Genomic DNA, 16,480 nt, shown 5'->3' on the forward strand with positions numbered 1-16,480 from the left:
TCCAACGCGCCTGCATAACAACGCTTCCATGCGGATCCTATTTCCAGCTTGATTGCGGACGATTTGTGCTCTGCCGACTTCACAGTGCTTCACAGCCTCTTGTCTTTATACAGCACGACATTTTCTACTTTGATGACTCTCCTTGCGTCAAACCTCTGTCGTCGACCACCGCATCGACACCGTTAAAGTGTCACGCTTCAAGCCTTAGTACCGGCACTCTACCTTGCCTGTGAATTGTGCACCCGGACTGTGCTTTTGCCGCTGGGGAGGGGTAATGCCAGGTACGCTGGGAAGTCGACAAAATGTTTAGAACGACGACGATGCTTAGTGCACGCTTGTGTTTTGTTCCGCTGTCCCAGGCCATCGCAGATTACCTCTGCTGCATATATATATATATATATATATATATATATATATATATATATATATATATATATATATATATATATATATATATATATATACATATATATATATATATATATATATATATATATATATATATATATATATATATATATATATATATATATATATATATATATATATATATATATATATATATATATATAATTTGTCAAACGGGCCCCTCAGTTCCTTTAACTTGTCTGCTAATAGCTTAACGAGGGTCTCGGTTCTGGCTCTGGCAGTCTTGATGCCATAGGTAGCATAAGAGGGCTCTCGCACAGTTTCCGCCCTCGCCGCTAGATGACGTTCTACGTCATGCTCGCGGTATTACAGGACGTGCTACGTCCGCCGCTATGGTCGAGGGTGGCGCTGGTGAACACTCTCAAGGCTCGCTTACACCCAGTAAACATAAATACCCACGAGAGCAGCAGATTGGACAGCCGTCGCCGCAGCTCAGTTGGTAAGAGCACCGGACGCGATATTCGGAGGCCGTGGGTTCGGATCCCACCGGCGGCATGGTTGTTTTTTCTGCTGCTTTAAAAGTAATTTTCTTTAAGCGATTTATTAATCTAAGTATTATTATCCCACTGATAAACATAACACATTAAAAAAAAACTTAACGTTCCCCTATGCACCTTGGTTTCGGTGACTGTTGGCTCCCTTCATAAATTTGTCAAACGGGCCCCTCAGTTCCTTTAACTTGTCTGCTATATATATATATATATATATATATATATATATATATATATATATATATATATATATATATATATATATATATATATATATATATATATATATATATATATATATATATATATATATATATATATATATATATATATATATATATATATATATATATATATATATATATATATATATACACAGCCATCACGCAACATTATGATAACCATTCTCGCGCGCTTAAGTGCAGAGAAAAAACTTGTTTATCTTTTTTTGTGATACCAGATTCGTTATTCGCCACTTGTTATTTCAGGCTTAAGACTCTAACCTAAAGTATGAAACTTATTGGAAACGATGTGGTGCATGAAAAGTAAGTTGTATTAGTTCGCGTTGCGGCAGACTCCACATCTACGCTTTTAATGAAAAGAACGCCCTGAATCACAGGTGCGTGTGTAGGGCACCTGCGGTGCAAAGCACAGCAAACAAAAAGGCAGCGTAGTTCTGAAAACAACCTTCACAGATAGTTCTTTGTTCACACCAAGCCTCAGAAGGCGAATGTCTTCCACTGGTTCGAAAACAAATTCAATTTATTTTGCGCACTTTTTTGTGCTCAGCAAAAACAAAACGTATCGGAGTTGAGAAAGTTTCATTTCGAAGAATTATTTCTACACAAACTCAAAATGTGCATATGGCGATTATGATGTATGCTAAAACCAACGCTTATTTCTTGGACGTGCTGGTAGAAATAACGCTGACTTTGTCCTGGGTGCCTTTTAAAATAGTTGTTCTGCTTTCATGATGCTCAGCACAATATCGGTAGCACCAGCATACAAAAAACAACAGGAATTTGAAAGCAGAGGGTTATTACATCACATCTACATTTTTCCGTCCCCAGCTGTGAAAACTAATTGATTTTGCGCGTTGAAATGAATGAATGAACTTTATTTCCTCGTCATAGCGAGTGGAGACTGGGACTAAAGGTACCAATGACCTGACGAAAGGTCCCAGCCCCCTACAGTAAATAGTTTTGACAGCAGTGGTAAGAGGAGGGAATACATACAAAAGGCAAAAGTACAGAATTTACACAAGTACAAACATATTACACTTGTAATACGCACTACACAGCCACAATTCACACATATCACAACTGCACTGTACATATTCATTTTGTGAACGGATGTACGTAGATACAAACAGATATGAACCTGTTAAACGCATGGCTTCGTGAAACTTTTTTGTGAAGCTGCGCTGCAATGCCTGTTCAACTACTGTGCATTGCCTGCAGAATTCCCCAGTGCGATCTAGCCTTTTGAACGCCCCAATTATCAGATGCGCTCTAGACTTAGTGTGCAGGATATCTGACGGATTTGGAGATATGGAGTGAGCTAGTCTGTTTACGGTCAATTTACGGCGTGGAGCTACCGCGCAAGGTTTCATTATATTGCTGTGTGTCCGTGTAGAAGCACCGAGGGTCACAATCGGGAAGGGAAAGGAGGGAAAAGTATGGGCGATGATTCTACCATACTCAATTTCCAGCTCCCTCCACTAACCCAACACGACAGCTCTGTGTGTGTAGCCAACTTTACCTACTCTCATATTGTTTTTCCTATTGTGTCTTGTCCTTTCTGAGTGTAATTTAAGGAGCAGAAATAGGAACAGGCTTGAATGTGAAAGACGGAATTAGAAGATCAGAAGGACGTTATTACAATTCGCAAGGAAATGTACGTTTTGTTCACTGTTGAGCAGCCTCACGATGGCGATAAACATGTTTATCATTATGGAAAGGCAGTCAAATCACCACTCGACGTTATTTAGGCAATAGACGCTTCCATTGGTTTCCACGCCACTCTTAGCCGTGTCGCCCCAAATACTGCTCAACAGTTATTGCCGTAGACGCCTCTGCTGCACTCGCTTCCATGAGCAAAGAGTAAACTAGGCAATCATCTGGGTCACGTCAGCGACATTTTAACAAATGTTACGTTAAGACGGCAGAAGCTCGTGACAACATCCGTGACTTCAGTTGGCTACACACAGTTTACAAAGCGTTGCGCCTGTAGCATTGCTGCTCGCGGCCATGGAAGGCCCCGATGCAAGCGGAATGCGCCTTTTTCAGCCTCAAACTCTTTTGTATTTGATAATGGACACTCACAGTCACAATGCAGCTTTACATGCATTTTGTTCAACTACAGTATCACGTCAAAACCAGTTAAAAACCTTTTCAAGGCGACGTCCATGAAGCATAGAAAATTAAGATTTCGGTCGAACAAATGTACAGGTGGATGTAGCGATGAAAACAAAAGAATTTGTTTTCAACCGGTCTCGAAGGCTTTGCTCTGTTTGAGGGAAAACACCATACGCCTCGTACACTGACACATCAGCGTTGCCCTACAAGTTGGGGCTATCCTTCTCTTTAGGATACAGCTCAACATACCGGAGTTCCACAAAGAACATATTGCGGTAATAAGGTCAGCGAACACTATTCTGCTCTCATGTGGGAATCATGGCGTACTTGTTTTCCTAATTAATTTTTAATTCGGTCTTTCGTCTTTTCACCGCAGAAAAAGTAGTTGTAAAGAAACGCGTACCTCTGTTCCACTGCTGTTTTTACTTCACCGAATAACACTTCTAGACTACACTCCGGCAACAGCAGTTTCTGTCCTCATGGGAAAACTTCGCCATTGGCGCAGCAGGCACGGCAGCAGTGTGCTGCTCTCTTATCTGTGCCAGTGCCGCAGCGTTCCTTGTACTGGGCGAGGCCTCCATTCGAGGAGGATTTCTTCACTGGTAACACGAGCCACCGACAGACCCTTGTTTCTCTTCGGTGTAAAATGGCATGAAAATTTCTCTTCTTACCGTCTTGGTACGTGCACTCGCAGACGTCGGACCCGGGCTCCGGGCACTTTGTGCCCAGCACTTTCCTGCTTGGCTGCGCCTCTTGGCAGGCTTTGTGGCACGCCTCTGGAGAGCACTGTGTTTCGTTTTTCCCTTCTGGGGAAGAAAGAAAAGCGGTATAGACATTCTTCTGCTAGACGTGAACAACACTCAGGTTTGAAAACAAATTCTGTTCTCTTCTCGAATGCAGCATGCTGAATTAATTAAACCACACTTGTCACTCATGAGTTCTTCATTAGGTTAAATGTAACGTGATATCCACAGTAGTATACAGCATGTATTTAATGGTAAACTTACCTTTTTTCTTGTCACAGTTACATATGTTATTTCTACAGACGGCCGCCTTGAGGTTTTCTTGGGGAACTGCTTTTTTGCAGTAGTCGAGACACTTAGCTGCTGTGCAGTCTGAAATTAAAAATGGATTAAGTAAATGCAGATTTTTCAACAAGCGCGTCAGAAAATGCGCTCTCTTGCGCTAACTTTCCTATCCCAACTTCACTTTTTACTGAGCTCACCCAAGTATTTCTGGACGCTGACTTCGATGAAATTCGCAGCAAAAATTTATTCCTGAAAGCAAATATTTTGGTTCAAAAGCGGCAACATTTTGCTGCCTGAGTTTAAAGCCAAGGTTGTGGTTTCAGCTTGGTGGAGTTCGGCCAGGCTACAAGATGTTTTACCAAGCACATGCATACGAAGGAACTAACATGCTTTTCTCACAATGCTGAATTATTCTGCCATGAATTAACGATCTAATGAAGCTTGCAGTTCAAAGCGAAGAGCTTCATTTCTCCAAAGAAGTCCTGCCGTCTCTGCTTCCATCTTTTCCTTGCATTTATGGCGGTCCCTGGCGCTGGAGTTCATTCTTACGCCTTTGAAGCGAACCTCCCTGGGCGAAAGATGCACCGCGCTGGCTGTTCTCAACATTATCGGGAATCAATCAGACGCCGCCACCGTGTTTAACAGGACAAGTGCAAATTCATCTAAGCCGTTACACAGTGCATGACATCAGCTTACTGTCTTCGTACGAGCACGAACAAATGTCGGACATGACGCATGAGACGTTGACGACATTTCTGCCCGGTTCTGCCTCTTCGCAGGCTTTCTTGCACTCATCCACCGGACATTCTGCATAAGAAAACAGATTAGATTTGCCTTTTGATTTTAGAATGCACACAAATTTAGTACCGCACACGTGGCATGTTTGTAAAGAAGACGTTCAAAATGCAATCATTCTTAAGTTGAATAGTGCTTTGTCGCACCTTTCCGCGGGTCGCGTAAAGTAGCCAACATAATGTTAACAAGAGGTCATCAAACACCTGCGTCGCCTTGGTGGTAAATTTACAAGTGTAATTACGATCGGTAACCGCATCTTTGCTTTGCTTTTACTGCAAAGTGAGATATGACGGCGATGATAACGATATATTTTTCAAGTTGCACTTGCATCGCAGGCCAAAGTTTTGCTCTGAACCCTTACACGGGACGGAGCCTCCTGAGTTTTCCTTTAATTCCTACGTGGCCGACTTTCATGTCCCAACTCAGTCGGGAAGAGTTTTAGCCTGCCTGCGAGCGTTTATCCGCTGCCGATGGCGCAGTGCTGGTGGAGTACCACCAAGACGTGCGGTCTGAGGCTGGTTTGGAAATATCCAGGAAGACTGGGAGTCATCCAAATAATGGGCATTTCGTGCTGTTTGTTGAGGGCCAATTTTAGGCATTGACTCAAAAACAAGAATTTCTTTAAAAGAATTGCGCTTCATGGCAGCAGAGTCTACTCCATTTGTAGCTTCAGGCTGTCATACAATAGCGCTATTACCACAATGCGAGCCAAAAGAAATGCTTCCACTTAAGCCTCTTTCAAGATCTGATCTGGGTTTTCCGCTAGCTGCGACAAATGGCAAAAAGAAACCATCTTCCCATTCAGTTTGGCTGCACACGTCCAAATCTCGGCGTCTGTGGAATGTAGCTGTCATGTAATTTTCACGAAGCACGGGCATCGTTGTGCAGACATTGAATGAACGCCACGGAGTGTGCGACATGAAGGCTAACAAAGCGTTTCTTCTGCGCCAGCTGCTAAAACGAGTAAAAGGCTGTTTACTCACGGGACTTCGCTGTTGTCGCCGAATGGTCTGAAAGAAGAGAGAAAAAAATGAGAACAACGTTAATGACAGCACTAGCAGTATATAACAAGCATTGTTTCACCCGAAGTACGTAATTCAGTAGACGGACTTTTCACCAGCCTACGTCCACTCTGGTGCCTCTCCAACGTGCTTCTATTGACCCAGTCTGTCCTGTGCCAGCTGCGGTATCTCCGCAGACTTCTGCATTTCATCCGCTTACCTGGCCCTCTGAAGCCCCTGCTACACTTGCGTTAAGGAAACAGTGTAGGCTAACATAAAAAGAAATGCAATTTTGTTTTTTTTTTGCGATAAAAAAGTTCCGCTTTTATCTGAACAAGATTAAATGTGTCGAGTACGTGCGAATAATTTTTTTAAGGTCAGAAATGACGGCTTAAAAAAACGGCAGCGACCGACCATGTTCCATTTAACACTTATGAGCAACGTGTGGCTCTGCTCTGTTAAAAAAAAAAACAGAAAAGTACGCCGATTTCTTCCCACGTTTAGGGGGCTCTTTAGTGCTCAACTGGCAACAACTAAAAGCATCTTCATAAACAAGGAGACTAACAGTGACCGTTGAAACGTTAACTAATTCACATTACTTAAACAGTCAAATAGTCAAAACACGTCCTAGCTATATTCTGAAGCGCTGCGCCACGGATAATCTAACGGCGAAAAAAGCGTTCTTCGAACTAAAGGAGCCTGTTTTCAAAAATTGCAGGAAATTATAGGTGAAACACCTGGTACATATTTACCAATATCTTTAGATATGCCCCTTCATCACCCTGCTCCTTTATGCCTTCATGTTTGCGGACGTTTTAACTTAATCAAAAGATTTCTTGTTCACTGGTTACACATAGATAAACGCAAAAATTTTAAGCGGCACGAACTATCTCCTTCTATATATCATAAAATAGTTTTTTAACCGCGCTCATTAAAATATGCCAAACCGTACACGATTGCCAGTATATAATAAAGTTTTTAAGGCCAAGCTCGCGCTATTTCTCAGTACGCACAGCGCTCCTGACCGGCTTTATAGGCCCAGATTTTTGGTAATGATGACCGATAACGAGTAAAAGCAACGCACATGAAAGTTAATCGGTGCGCAAACTTAAATTCTTAATCGGAGCTTTTACACCCGTTCCTAGCGCCCTAAGCGCAAGGTAGAGGAATTGCAGTGAACATTTTTTTTATCGAGGTTGAATTGCTCCAGTATTCACACCCGAAGCGGACTACAGTCCATCCAGCAATTAGGCCTTTAAAACTGACTTCCTATTTTGCCCAAGAGCCAAGAACAGGCAACAGTAGGAATTATCCTTATGACATGAAAAGCAGTTGTCCTTACCGTACTCGGTTGTTGAGGTCAGAGGATCTGTAAAAAGGCGGAAATGGAGCACTAATGACCTCATTAACGCCATGAAGCAGGCACTGCTTCGTAAAGTACTTGAAGGTTTCAGTTTAAAGTAGAAAAATAAATATATAGCTTTTGCGTTTATTTTAGTAATGTTCTGTGAGGTAACGAAAAAGTCCCTGAATTATACCCTAAGTCCTGTTTTCTGGGCCCTTTTCCTTGCAGCAGATTGAAAACTAAGTAAAGTTTGAAAATGCGAGACAATTCCTGTTCTTAAAGATTCTCTGACACTCCATATAATTTTCACTTGCGCCAAATTTTACCCCTGAAATTTTCTGAAGATGCGAAAGCTCCCGAATGAAACATCGCTGGCTCACTAACGTAGCCAGCTAGTCTCACAGCGGCAGTTATTACGCAACGCCTTGACCCCCCTTTTCCACTCAAGTACTTTCCGCCTTAAGGGTTTCAAACCTTCCATTAGACCGAAAACTGCTGATTTCGGGCGCTTTTTTCTGTTGCAGCTTGAAAACTGGCAGTCGATAATGTTTTGAAAAAGTGAGACAGTTTATATTTTTAAAATTCCCTCCGTAAAATGTCCTTCTGCGTCAAATATAATTCCCGAAATTTACTGTGCAGTTCCGTCAACGCTTCCAAGGAATAACATATTGGTGTTTCGAGGCGCTCGAATGATCCTCTCGCAATCTGCGGCCCGTTTTAGATGGCGTCGCTGCAAAGCAGCCAAGTCGGAGAGGCAAGGCATCTCCTGCTTATTGCACTCCGTACTTCACGGTTCCCATGGCAAACCAATGGAGCTTGCCCTCGGGCCAGCTGGTGCATCTTCAAATGGCAAAATAAAACACCGCTGCGACAGCCGTAGGTCATTCAGAGTAAAGACAATATTTCTATGGCCAGTTGGAACGTGGACCCGGTAGATTGTATCATGTGATGGGCGATAATAAAATCGAAGACTGCTAGACGTAATGCTGAAAAGTCGTTCCAAAACTACAAATGAAATACGAAAAAAAATCTGGGCATTGAAAACGTTAGCTTGTATTGGATCGCCATCTCGGGCTGAAGCGGGAGTACAGCTGAGCATACGTCTTCCACATGCAAAGTGCGGGTCTCAAGCCAGATGACTGGTAATTTTCCCTATATTTCCGCACTTCCAGCGGTTTATTTAAACAGTGTGAAGAGCATTGTTGGTGAACAGCGGAGCTCACAGAAAAAGTAACATCCTGGTCTACACATTCTAAAGCGAAAATACGTCCCGGAGCTGCTGCTGGTGTTGTTTGCCTCACAAAATGCTGCTTGCACCGACGCTGTCGCGTAAAAGAACACGGTCATCTACCTCGTCGTCGACACTCGGCGCAAAATGCATAGATCGCCACCGCCCAGATTACGTGGTCATATCAGCTGGGAAAGTAGAGCGGGCAACACCTGCGGAAATTATCATGAAAGCAGAAGCGCCACTGCCGGCAACGATCCGCTACCCACGAGGGGCTAGCATTGCTGTTCCAGGTGGCGCCCCAAGTGAAAATCTCCACACCTCGGCCACAAAAATATACAGTACCACAAGGAATAAGCCGTTTAACTAAGGCTTCGGGAGTGCTACCGCTTAAAAGAAACATTTTAGAGTTTTAGCCTTACACTATACAAAAAGAAGGCCATTTTAGCAATTTTTAATTATCAGCATTTGCACAAAAACAAAATTTTCGATACAAATTTAGCGCCAAACCGTGGGTTGGATTTTCGTGCGCAGGGTGCGTAGATATTCGGGAACAGTGGGCCGCTGATGGATTAGCGAATAAACTGATGTTAGAGCAGTGCAACCTGAGTCACCTTAAGTACGGCGTTTACTGAAATGCAGCATATGTAGACAGTTGCTTGAAGTGTTATTTGGCACTAGCACCAGTTTCTGACACGACACTGCGTTTGGTTCTCCCTCCTCTTGTGTTCAGCTTAGGAGAGAGCAACAAATGTTATTGTTTTTACGCACCGCGAAGTGCACAATCACCAAGTGAGCATGCACCTATGAGGCGCCACGCACCCGAAGATTATCATACAGGAATGACTGCGTCTGAAGCTCGACGGGAAACAACCAGTGCTATGAACAGGAGAGAAGCACACCGACGAGACAAGCCCAGGCATCCCTGCAGCCGTATGATTCTGTGAACACGTGACGTGAATGACCATTAAAGCAAACCGTGGCCTAACTCAGCGTTTAGCTCGAAGGAAGCTCCCACACCACAATATCGGTGCTTCTCTACGCTGCATGCTTCCCTCCCCAGAGTCAACGTCACTTTCCAAGTTTCTAGAGGACACTGGCCTTATGAAACAGACGCAATTATCGAGGAGCGTCTGCCGACGGGCTACTGTAAAGCTAATCTCATTAACCACCATAACCAGGAAAAGTGCTGCAATCTGAGATATTCACACATGAGGCTCTTGAGAGAGAACAAGTGGTATTTACAAGGCTTTGGGATTAAATGTAGAGCCTTTAATATCCAGGTTCCAGGATACGCAGCCCTTCAAATAGAGCGTCCAATTTGCAGTGCCTTACCTACACAGAGAGGTGATCCCAACAAATAGTCGCACTCTTTTCCCATTTCCATGCAGGCCGCTGTCTCTTCCTCATTGCAGTCCTTACGCTTCTTATCTGGCGATGCAAATAAAACGTAGCCAGACATGTTAGTAACATGTTTGCTTTCAAACAGACTTTGTATCCCCTTAGACGACTTCGGAAAGGGGCGATAACAGCGAAACGTGATCCGCCCGTAGGCTCCTTGATTGGTGCGCTCCTTTCTGGCTCTTCACGGTAGAGAAAGGGGAAAGATGATGGGATCCTTGAACGCGCGGTCCTTCTAGTATTTATATTTGTCGCGCTCGTTTTACATTATTATTTCGTGATTAAGGACGAAATACTGGCTAGTTGGTGCTTTTGATTACCTTTGACTAATGTATCTTTTCCTTGAGTGACGGTGTCGGAGCCAGCTGTTATTTCGTGACGCCTTGAGAAAAAACATCAAAATTTGTTTATTCAAGTCTGATCACTTTGTGAACGTTGGCCTTGTGAATATTCATCCTGACTATCATCACCTTGCTGTCTGTCTGTGCAGCGAGCGTGCACAGACAGTTCCACCTGTACTGCGTGAAAATTATGCAGGAATGGTCGCATATGTACGGCTTGAATAAATGCACACAATGATGTACTGAAAATGTCAGTTGCTCCGTTGGAGATAAACTTAACACCTCTAGCGCGTCGACACACACATTATCTGTATTGTACGAAATGCTGTAAATTAGACGTGCGGTGTATTTTGAGATATATCTCCCTTTGACTGAAAGATGCGGGAACGACATCTGCGTCAATAAAACCATGAAAAATGTTCTCTAGTCTCCATACATTAGCCCAGCACTGCGGTTATTTGTTGACCAGCAGCCGTACCAATTTTAACACGCCACAACAGCAAAGAATGGGTGCACCAAAACCCAAGTAAATCGCGACCACGCGTCCGCCCACCTCCGCTAGCGGGACCGATTTCAGACCAGTCCGCGCGTGAAGCAGATGCCATGCGAACACCCCCTGTTCCGCTCGTCCGTTGTCAACTCGTATACCATTCGCTATCGACGCAACTGAAGGAGGAAATGACGCTATACCATCTGTACTTCGTGGCTTCACCCCCCTATGTTAACGCTCTATATTCGATCGCTGCCTCAGCGTCGGCTCATTTTTCTGGGTAACGGGGCTTTTAAAGCTAAAGCGTTAAACCGAAACTCACTCCCTCCGATTAATCGCCACCATTCGTGGTGCTGCCTTCTGTGCGGCCGTCTTGCTACGTCTCGCCTCTCAGCTTCTTTATCGCCACTTAATATTTTATGGAGATATTGACTGATGGACGGGTTTTTACTTGCCATTGAAGACTGGGGACAAAACGGTTCGCCGTAGGGGGGTAACTACGGAGTATTTCATGTATTTCGACCACACGGAAACCGTGGCACACGGGATTGTTGCAATTGCCTGAGTCAAAATTTCACCTCCGCTGCCACCACCGAACCTTCGGCCACGGGCTCAGCATTCGAAAGCCATTGCTAGTGAAGAGCAACGCCTTAGCGGACTTTAATTGAAATTTTCCTTTTACTAAAGCCGCTGCAGCGGCGCCCGAGAGAAAATGCCCGAACAGTTGCTCACCAACGCACAGTGGCTCTCCCGCTACGAAGTCGCATTGTTTTCCGTTCTTCTTGCACACGGCTTCCTCCTTGCCATTGCATTCCACTCGCTTAGGGCCTGCCAGCAAAGAAATGACACGGACGCATTAAGTGACGCACTAGGTATGCTTCACGCCTGAAAATATGCACGCTTCGAAGAGGGCTCAGACGAGACCAATTTGTGGAGATGTGTGCACATCATTTTTGCTCTGCCGGCCGATCGCCATCGGGCAAATGCAAACTGACAGTGCTGCTGTCTCACCTGCGCACAGAGGTGATCCCGAAATGTAGCGGCAATCCTTGCCCATTTTGTGGCATGCTTTCCTCTCGTGTTCGTTGCACTTGGTTCGCTTTTTGTCTGGAACAGGAAAGAGGCGTAGGCAGTGTTTGTATTCATCGCGAGGATACCATTCTCAAAGAGATTGGGACAAGGACAGCTGCACCGCATCTAGTAGAGGAACGAGCTGCAATTTACTGCAGCGCTTGAGTGGTGCCCTAAGCTGGAGTCCATCTTTTACAAGTGCGGCTGGAGCCAGAATGAAAAGGCGGGAGCCGGATGCACCTAAAGCCTGACGCATGTACGGTGCACGAAGCGGTAGCAGTTGGCTACAATCCCACCTTAGCCCACCCCCTAACTGACCGTCTTCCCTGGGGCTCTACGGCTGAGGAGCCAGAGGAGGCTGTTGCCATCGCCCTAGCCCTTGCACATTGGGACGCTCAATGCATCTTTAGCGACTCCAAAACGGCTGTGTCGGCCGCTGTCAGATGCTATATTCTTTGTTTGTCGTGAAGCTTGGAGGACGCCAAGTCCCAGGTCTCTCGGACCCTTCTAAGTTACAGACCCCGGGCATTCTGTGCTCGACACGTGCCTAAGGTGCATATGATTTTCGGACGAAAAATCTAGGTGTTCTACAGACGAATTCGAAACTACACCGAAGTCTGGGACGAGAAGGAAGGGAACATTGCATTTCTGCACAGACGCTGCTAAGACCTCCGGTGAACGGCAACAACTTATAGTGCTTCGGCAGCTGTAGTAATTAGTCATAAATTGAATTGAAGAACAGACACTATCTCCGCTGCGCTTGAGCTTCCAGCTTTCGGAACACTCATGGTCTCGCTTTCCAAAAACACTCTGCCTTTTAAACGCGTGACAGAACGAGAAAGCCGTGCCTTACCCACACAAAGGAACTCTCCCTCTACGAAGTCGCACTCCTTGCCGTATCCCTTGCAGGTTTTAGTCTCATTAGCATTGCAATTTGTACGTTTCTCGCCTGTATCGAACAAACAATAAGGGAAGAACAAAAACGAGAAAAGGCAGCATGAGTCACACTATAAAGACTGAACAATTTTTGAGGAGATCTCTAAACCTTCCGAGAGGATGGCGTGCTAAATGTAGTTTTATTTTGTTCAAGAATGCCAGCAGGCAAAAATTTCATTGGAAAGAAGAGTGCCTTACCGGCGCAGAGCGGGCCCTCTGAAAAATACTGGCAGTCTTTCCCCATCTTGCTGCACACTTTCCTCTCCGCGTCATTGCATTTGGTCCGATGGCTGTCTGTCAGTCAGATGAAAAAAATTAAAACATTGCACTTAAGTCTGCTTAATAGCGGAAATACGAAAGCATTTCTCTTTCCCCTCTCTCTCCCTCCATTGTTGATTTTTTATTTATTTAACTTGCTTAATTTTTATTCCTTTTCTTCCGTTTTATCTTTATTCTGTTTTTATTTTTGTTCATTTCAAAGTTTGTTATACTGTGTAAGCCTTCTCACGCATTTACATCGTTTTTCATCGAATGAGTAACCAAAAACTTGCTTCAAACACAGCCTTTATTTTCATCACTTCAATTTACTTTACTAATTATAATTCCGCAACCAAACTTTTCGCATTTCAAGATCTACTCACGCGCCACCTAACATAATCAAACTTGTGCGCATTTATCTCCACAGAACGACGCAATCGTGCGGACAAAACTTGCGGACATTTTCTGCCGATGCGAGACAACCATATAATGCTAGATAATGCTAGAGATTCGGGTTCGAACCCGGGTTACTGATCCGGAGTTCCCGGGTTCGAACCCGACCGCGGCCGCTGCGTTTTTATGGAGGAAAAACGCTAAGGCGCCCGTGTGCTGTGCGATGTCAGTGCACGTTAAAGATCTCCAGGTGGTCGAAATTATTCCGGAGCCCTCCACTACGGATCTATTCGTTCCTATCTTCTTTCACTCCCTCCTTTATCCCTTCCCTTACGGCGCGGTTCAGGTGTCCAACTATATATGAGACAGATACTGCGCCATTTCCTTTCCACCAAAAACCAATTATTATTATTATTATTATTAACCATATAAGCGAAATCTGGGGTGTATCGTACAAGTAGACGCGGCTTAGCGTCTGTAATGTCGAGTGCGTTCCGCACACCGGATAGGCACTGCACCCGCCCTGCCGCCCTGGCAGGCGGCGGTTAATGGTTGATCGCGAGAGGTTGGTCACCCATTGAACGCTGCCGCCTATTTACCGCCCTCTACTGGTGAATCGAAAAGTCAGAGGTCAAGGTCAAAGGTCAAATGGTGGGGCACCATGGTGGACCACATATGGTAATGCCTATAGCCACACTTGACCCCTGGCTGACTTGAAGGTCAACCAGCAAAGCAAGGCTAAATCGGCTTTACCTATAGCGTAGTGAAGCCTTCCCTTCAAAAAACGTTGCAGTAAACAGCGTTCAGGACAATGGCCTGCAGTATAACACTGCAGCGCTTCAGCTAACTGCAATTCTGACGGAGGGTCGGGAGGGGGTTGGGGTATCTATAACCGGCGTCCGCTTCGGCGGACGCGGTATTTGCGACGCGTGTCTCTTGATTCAATCTTTCCTCTCACATCTGGCACGAGCGGAAGCCGACATTATGGCAACAAAAAAAGGTGAATACTACGTGGACGCCTCCGGGCCTCACCAAGGAGGATGGTACACGGTCGCAGTAGTTCGCAACAGCAACACAGTTAACGGCCTCACCTTCAGAGCCCGCAGTGCAACACATGCAAAAGAGGTCGAGATTGCTCTCGTGGCCTCACATTCCGATTCAAAATACATAATCACCGACTCGCGAGGGGCCTGTCAGAACGTCGAACAAGGCTGCACTCTCTTCCTAGCCTATCGAATCTACGAAAACTGCATACGGGATACGGACACCGCACACCGTTACCTCATCTGGGCTCATCAGGGGTTGGCAGGAAACGAGGCAGCAGACGCAGCCGCCCGCGTGCTCTCTCTCCGGGCTGTTTTCTCCCCACCCCCTACCCGATCAGGAACCCAATTTTAATCCGGTCTATGCCTTCAAAGATGTTACAACATACTATCAAGATAGTCATCGATCGCCTTTACCCTCGCCCATGTAAAGTCCTCAAGAAGGCGGATGAGCGGCTCCTTCTCCGCCTTCTCACCAATACATTGCTGTGCCCGGCAGCCCTAACACATTTTGACCCCTCCTTTAGCGGCAGCTGCCCGAACTGTAGAGCGGTGTCTTCTGACACCTATCACGTGTTGTGGGCCTTCCCCTCCAACCTGGCTATTCCTCCCCATCCCCAACCCAACCCGGGAGGACTGGGAGGCGACCCTGCCCGGCTGCCACGACCTATAGGCCCAACAAGCCTTAGTCGGGCGCGCCTGGGCGGCGGCCACCGTCACTGGGGTCCCAAACTAGGAACCTTCATTTAGTGCTTGTAAGGACTGGTCCCTTACGGGCTGATCCAAACATACCTCCAGTCCCTTCCTAATAAATTCTTTCACCATCACCATCTTTCAACTCTGCTCTGTCTGCACGTGGCAGTGATTGTGGACCAGCACGAGCCAGAGGGCAGGCCCGTGAACCCTCCTTTTCAACCTTCCTTCAGTGGCAACAAGGGTAGCAGAAGATAAGAGCCACACAACTCTATTACGGAGTGACCAAGGAATCTCAACAAAAACAACAACACAGCTGGCTGAAAATTGAAAATTGGCGTTTAGGGAAGGAAATCTCAGTAACTGTCCGCATATTTCGGTGAAAACCCGAACCGCACCGTAAGGGTAAGGATAAAGGAGGGAGTGGAAGAAGAAAGAGGTGCCTTAGTGGAGGTCTCCAGAATAATTTCGACCACCTGGGGATCTTTAACGTGCACTGACATCGCACAGCACACGGGTGCCTTTCGCCTGTCGCCTCCATCGAAACGCGGCCGCCGCAGTCGGGTTCGAACAGTGGTACTCCGGCTCAATAGACGAGCGCCTTAACCACTGAGCCAGCGAGAGGCGGATTCGGAGGCGCGCGCTTCTTCCGACGGGTATTCGCGAGTACCTTTACCCATGCGAACAGACTGTCATTTCTGCGCGCAGCGCGTTGCAGAGGTTCGCGCCATGAGCAGCGGTCGCGTCGCACTGCCTGGTATTGTGACGTGAGGTGGTGCGGACATGTCGAAGGCATTGTTGTGGCCCAGGTACCCTCCAGTACTATCGTTGCAAGAGCAACGCGGGGAGCGGTGAGGATTGCAATCATAACGCGAGAGCGTAAGCACCACCACGTCGGAAAAAGCTGTCCGGCGTCGGCGACAGTTTGACGCCTCGCAGCCAGAGCGGCCGGAGCAATTGGCCGTTCCAGAAACGTAGGTGGGACATTTAGGTCACGTTACCTAGCGGCGCCATGACAACCTGCCCATCGGATCGTAACCAATGTGATCGCCGTGGCATTTAAAGATCAGCCGTGAAGGGTTGCTGGATCGCACAAGCCCCACCGGTAGCAGCACCAGCCATCAAAGGCAGATCGTTTAACAGCTGCTCCAATGCGCCATGAGGACTCCGACGGACCAAT

At 46.0% G+C, this 16,480-nt stretch overlaps 1 protein-coding gene across 7 annotated transcripts in view; it reads right to left on the reverse strand.

The window, feature by feature from the left end:
* Positions 1 to 16,480, reverse strand: part of LOC144100779 (uncharacterized) — a 320,982-nt gene that overhangs the window by 83,964 nt on the left and 220,538 nt on the right. For all 7 annotated transcript variants that reach the window (XM_077633622.1, XM_077633626.1, XM_077633623.1 and 4 more), the window contains 10 exons: positions 13,112 to 13,207; positions 12,831 to 12,926; positions 11,918 to 12,013; positions 11,639 to 11,734; positions 10,010 to 10,105; positions 7,444 to 7,470; positions 6,084 to 6,110; positions 5,002 to 5,112; positions 4,285 to 4,392; positions 3,949 to 4,083 (listed from right to left, as the gene is read on the reverse strand). In XM_077633622.1, coding sequence (XP_077489748.1) covers positions 3,949 to 4,083; positions 4,285 to 4,392; positions 5,002 to 5,112; positions 6,084 to 6,110; positions 7,444 to 7,470; positions 10,010 to 10,105; positions 11,639 to 11,734; positions 11,918 to 12,013; positions 12,831 to 12,926; positions 13,112 to 13,207 — 888 coding nt within the window. The remainder of the gene's footprint in view (positions 1 to 3,948; positions 4,084 to 4,284; positions 4,393 to 5,001; positions 5,113 to 6,083; positions 6,111 to 7,443; positions 7,471 to 10,009; positions 10,106 to 11,638; positions 11,735 to 11,917; positions 12,014 to 12,830; positions 12,927 to 13,111; positions 13,208 to 16,480) is intronic.

Source organism: Amblyomma americanum, chromosome 8, assembly GCF_052857255.1.
Source record: "Amblyomma americanum isolate KBUSLIRL-KWMA chromosome 8, ASM5285725v1, whole genome shotgun sequence".
Classification (NCBI taxonomy): Eukaryota; Metazoa; Arthropoda; class Arachnida; order Ixodida; family Ixodidae; genus Amblyomma; species Amblyomma americanum.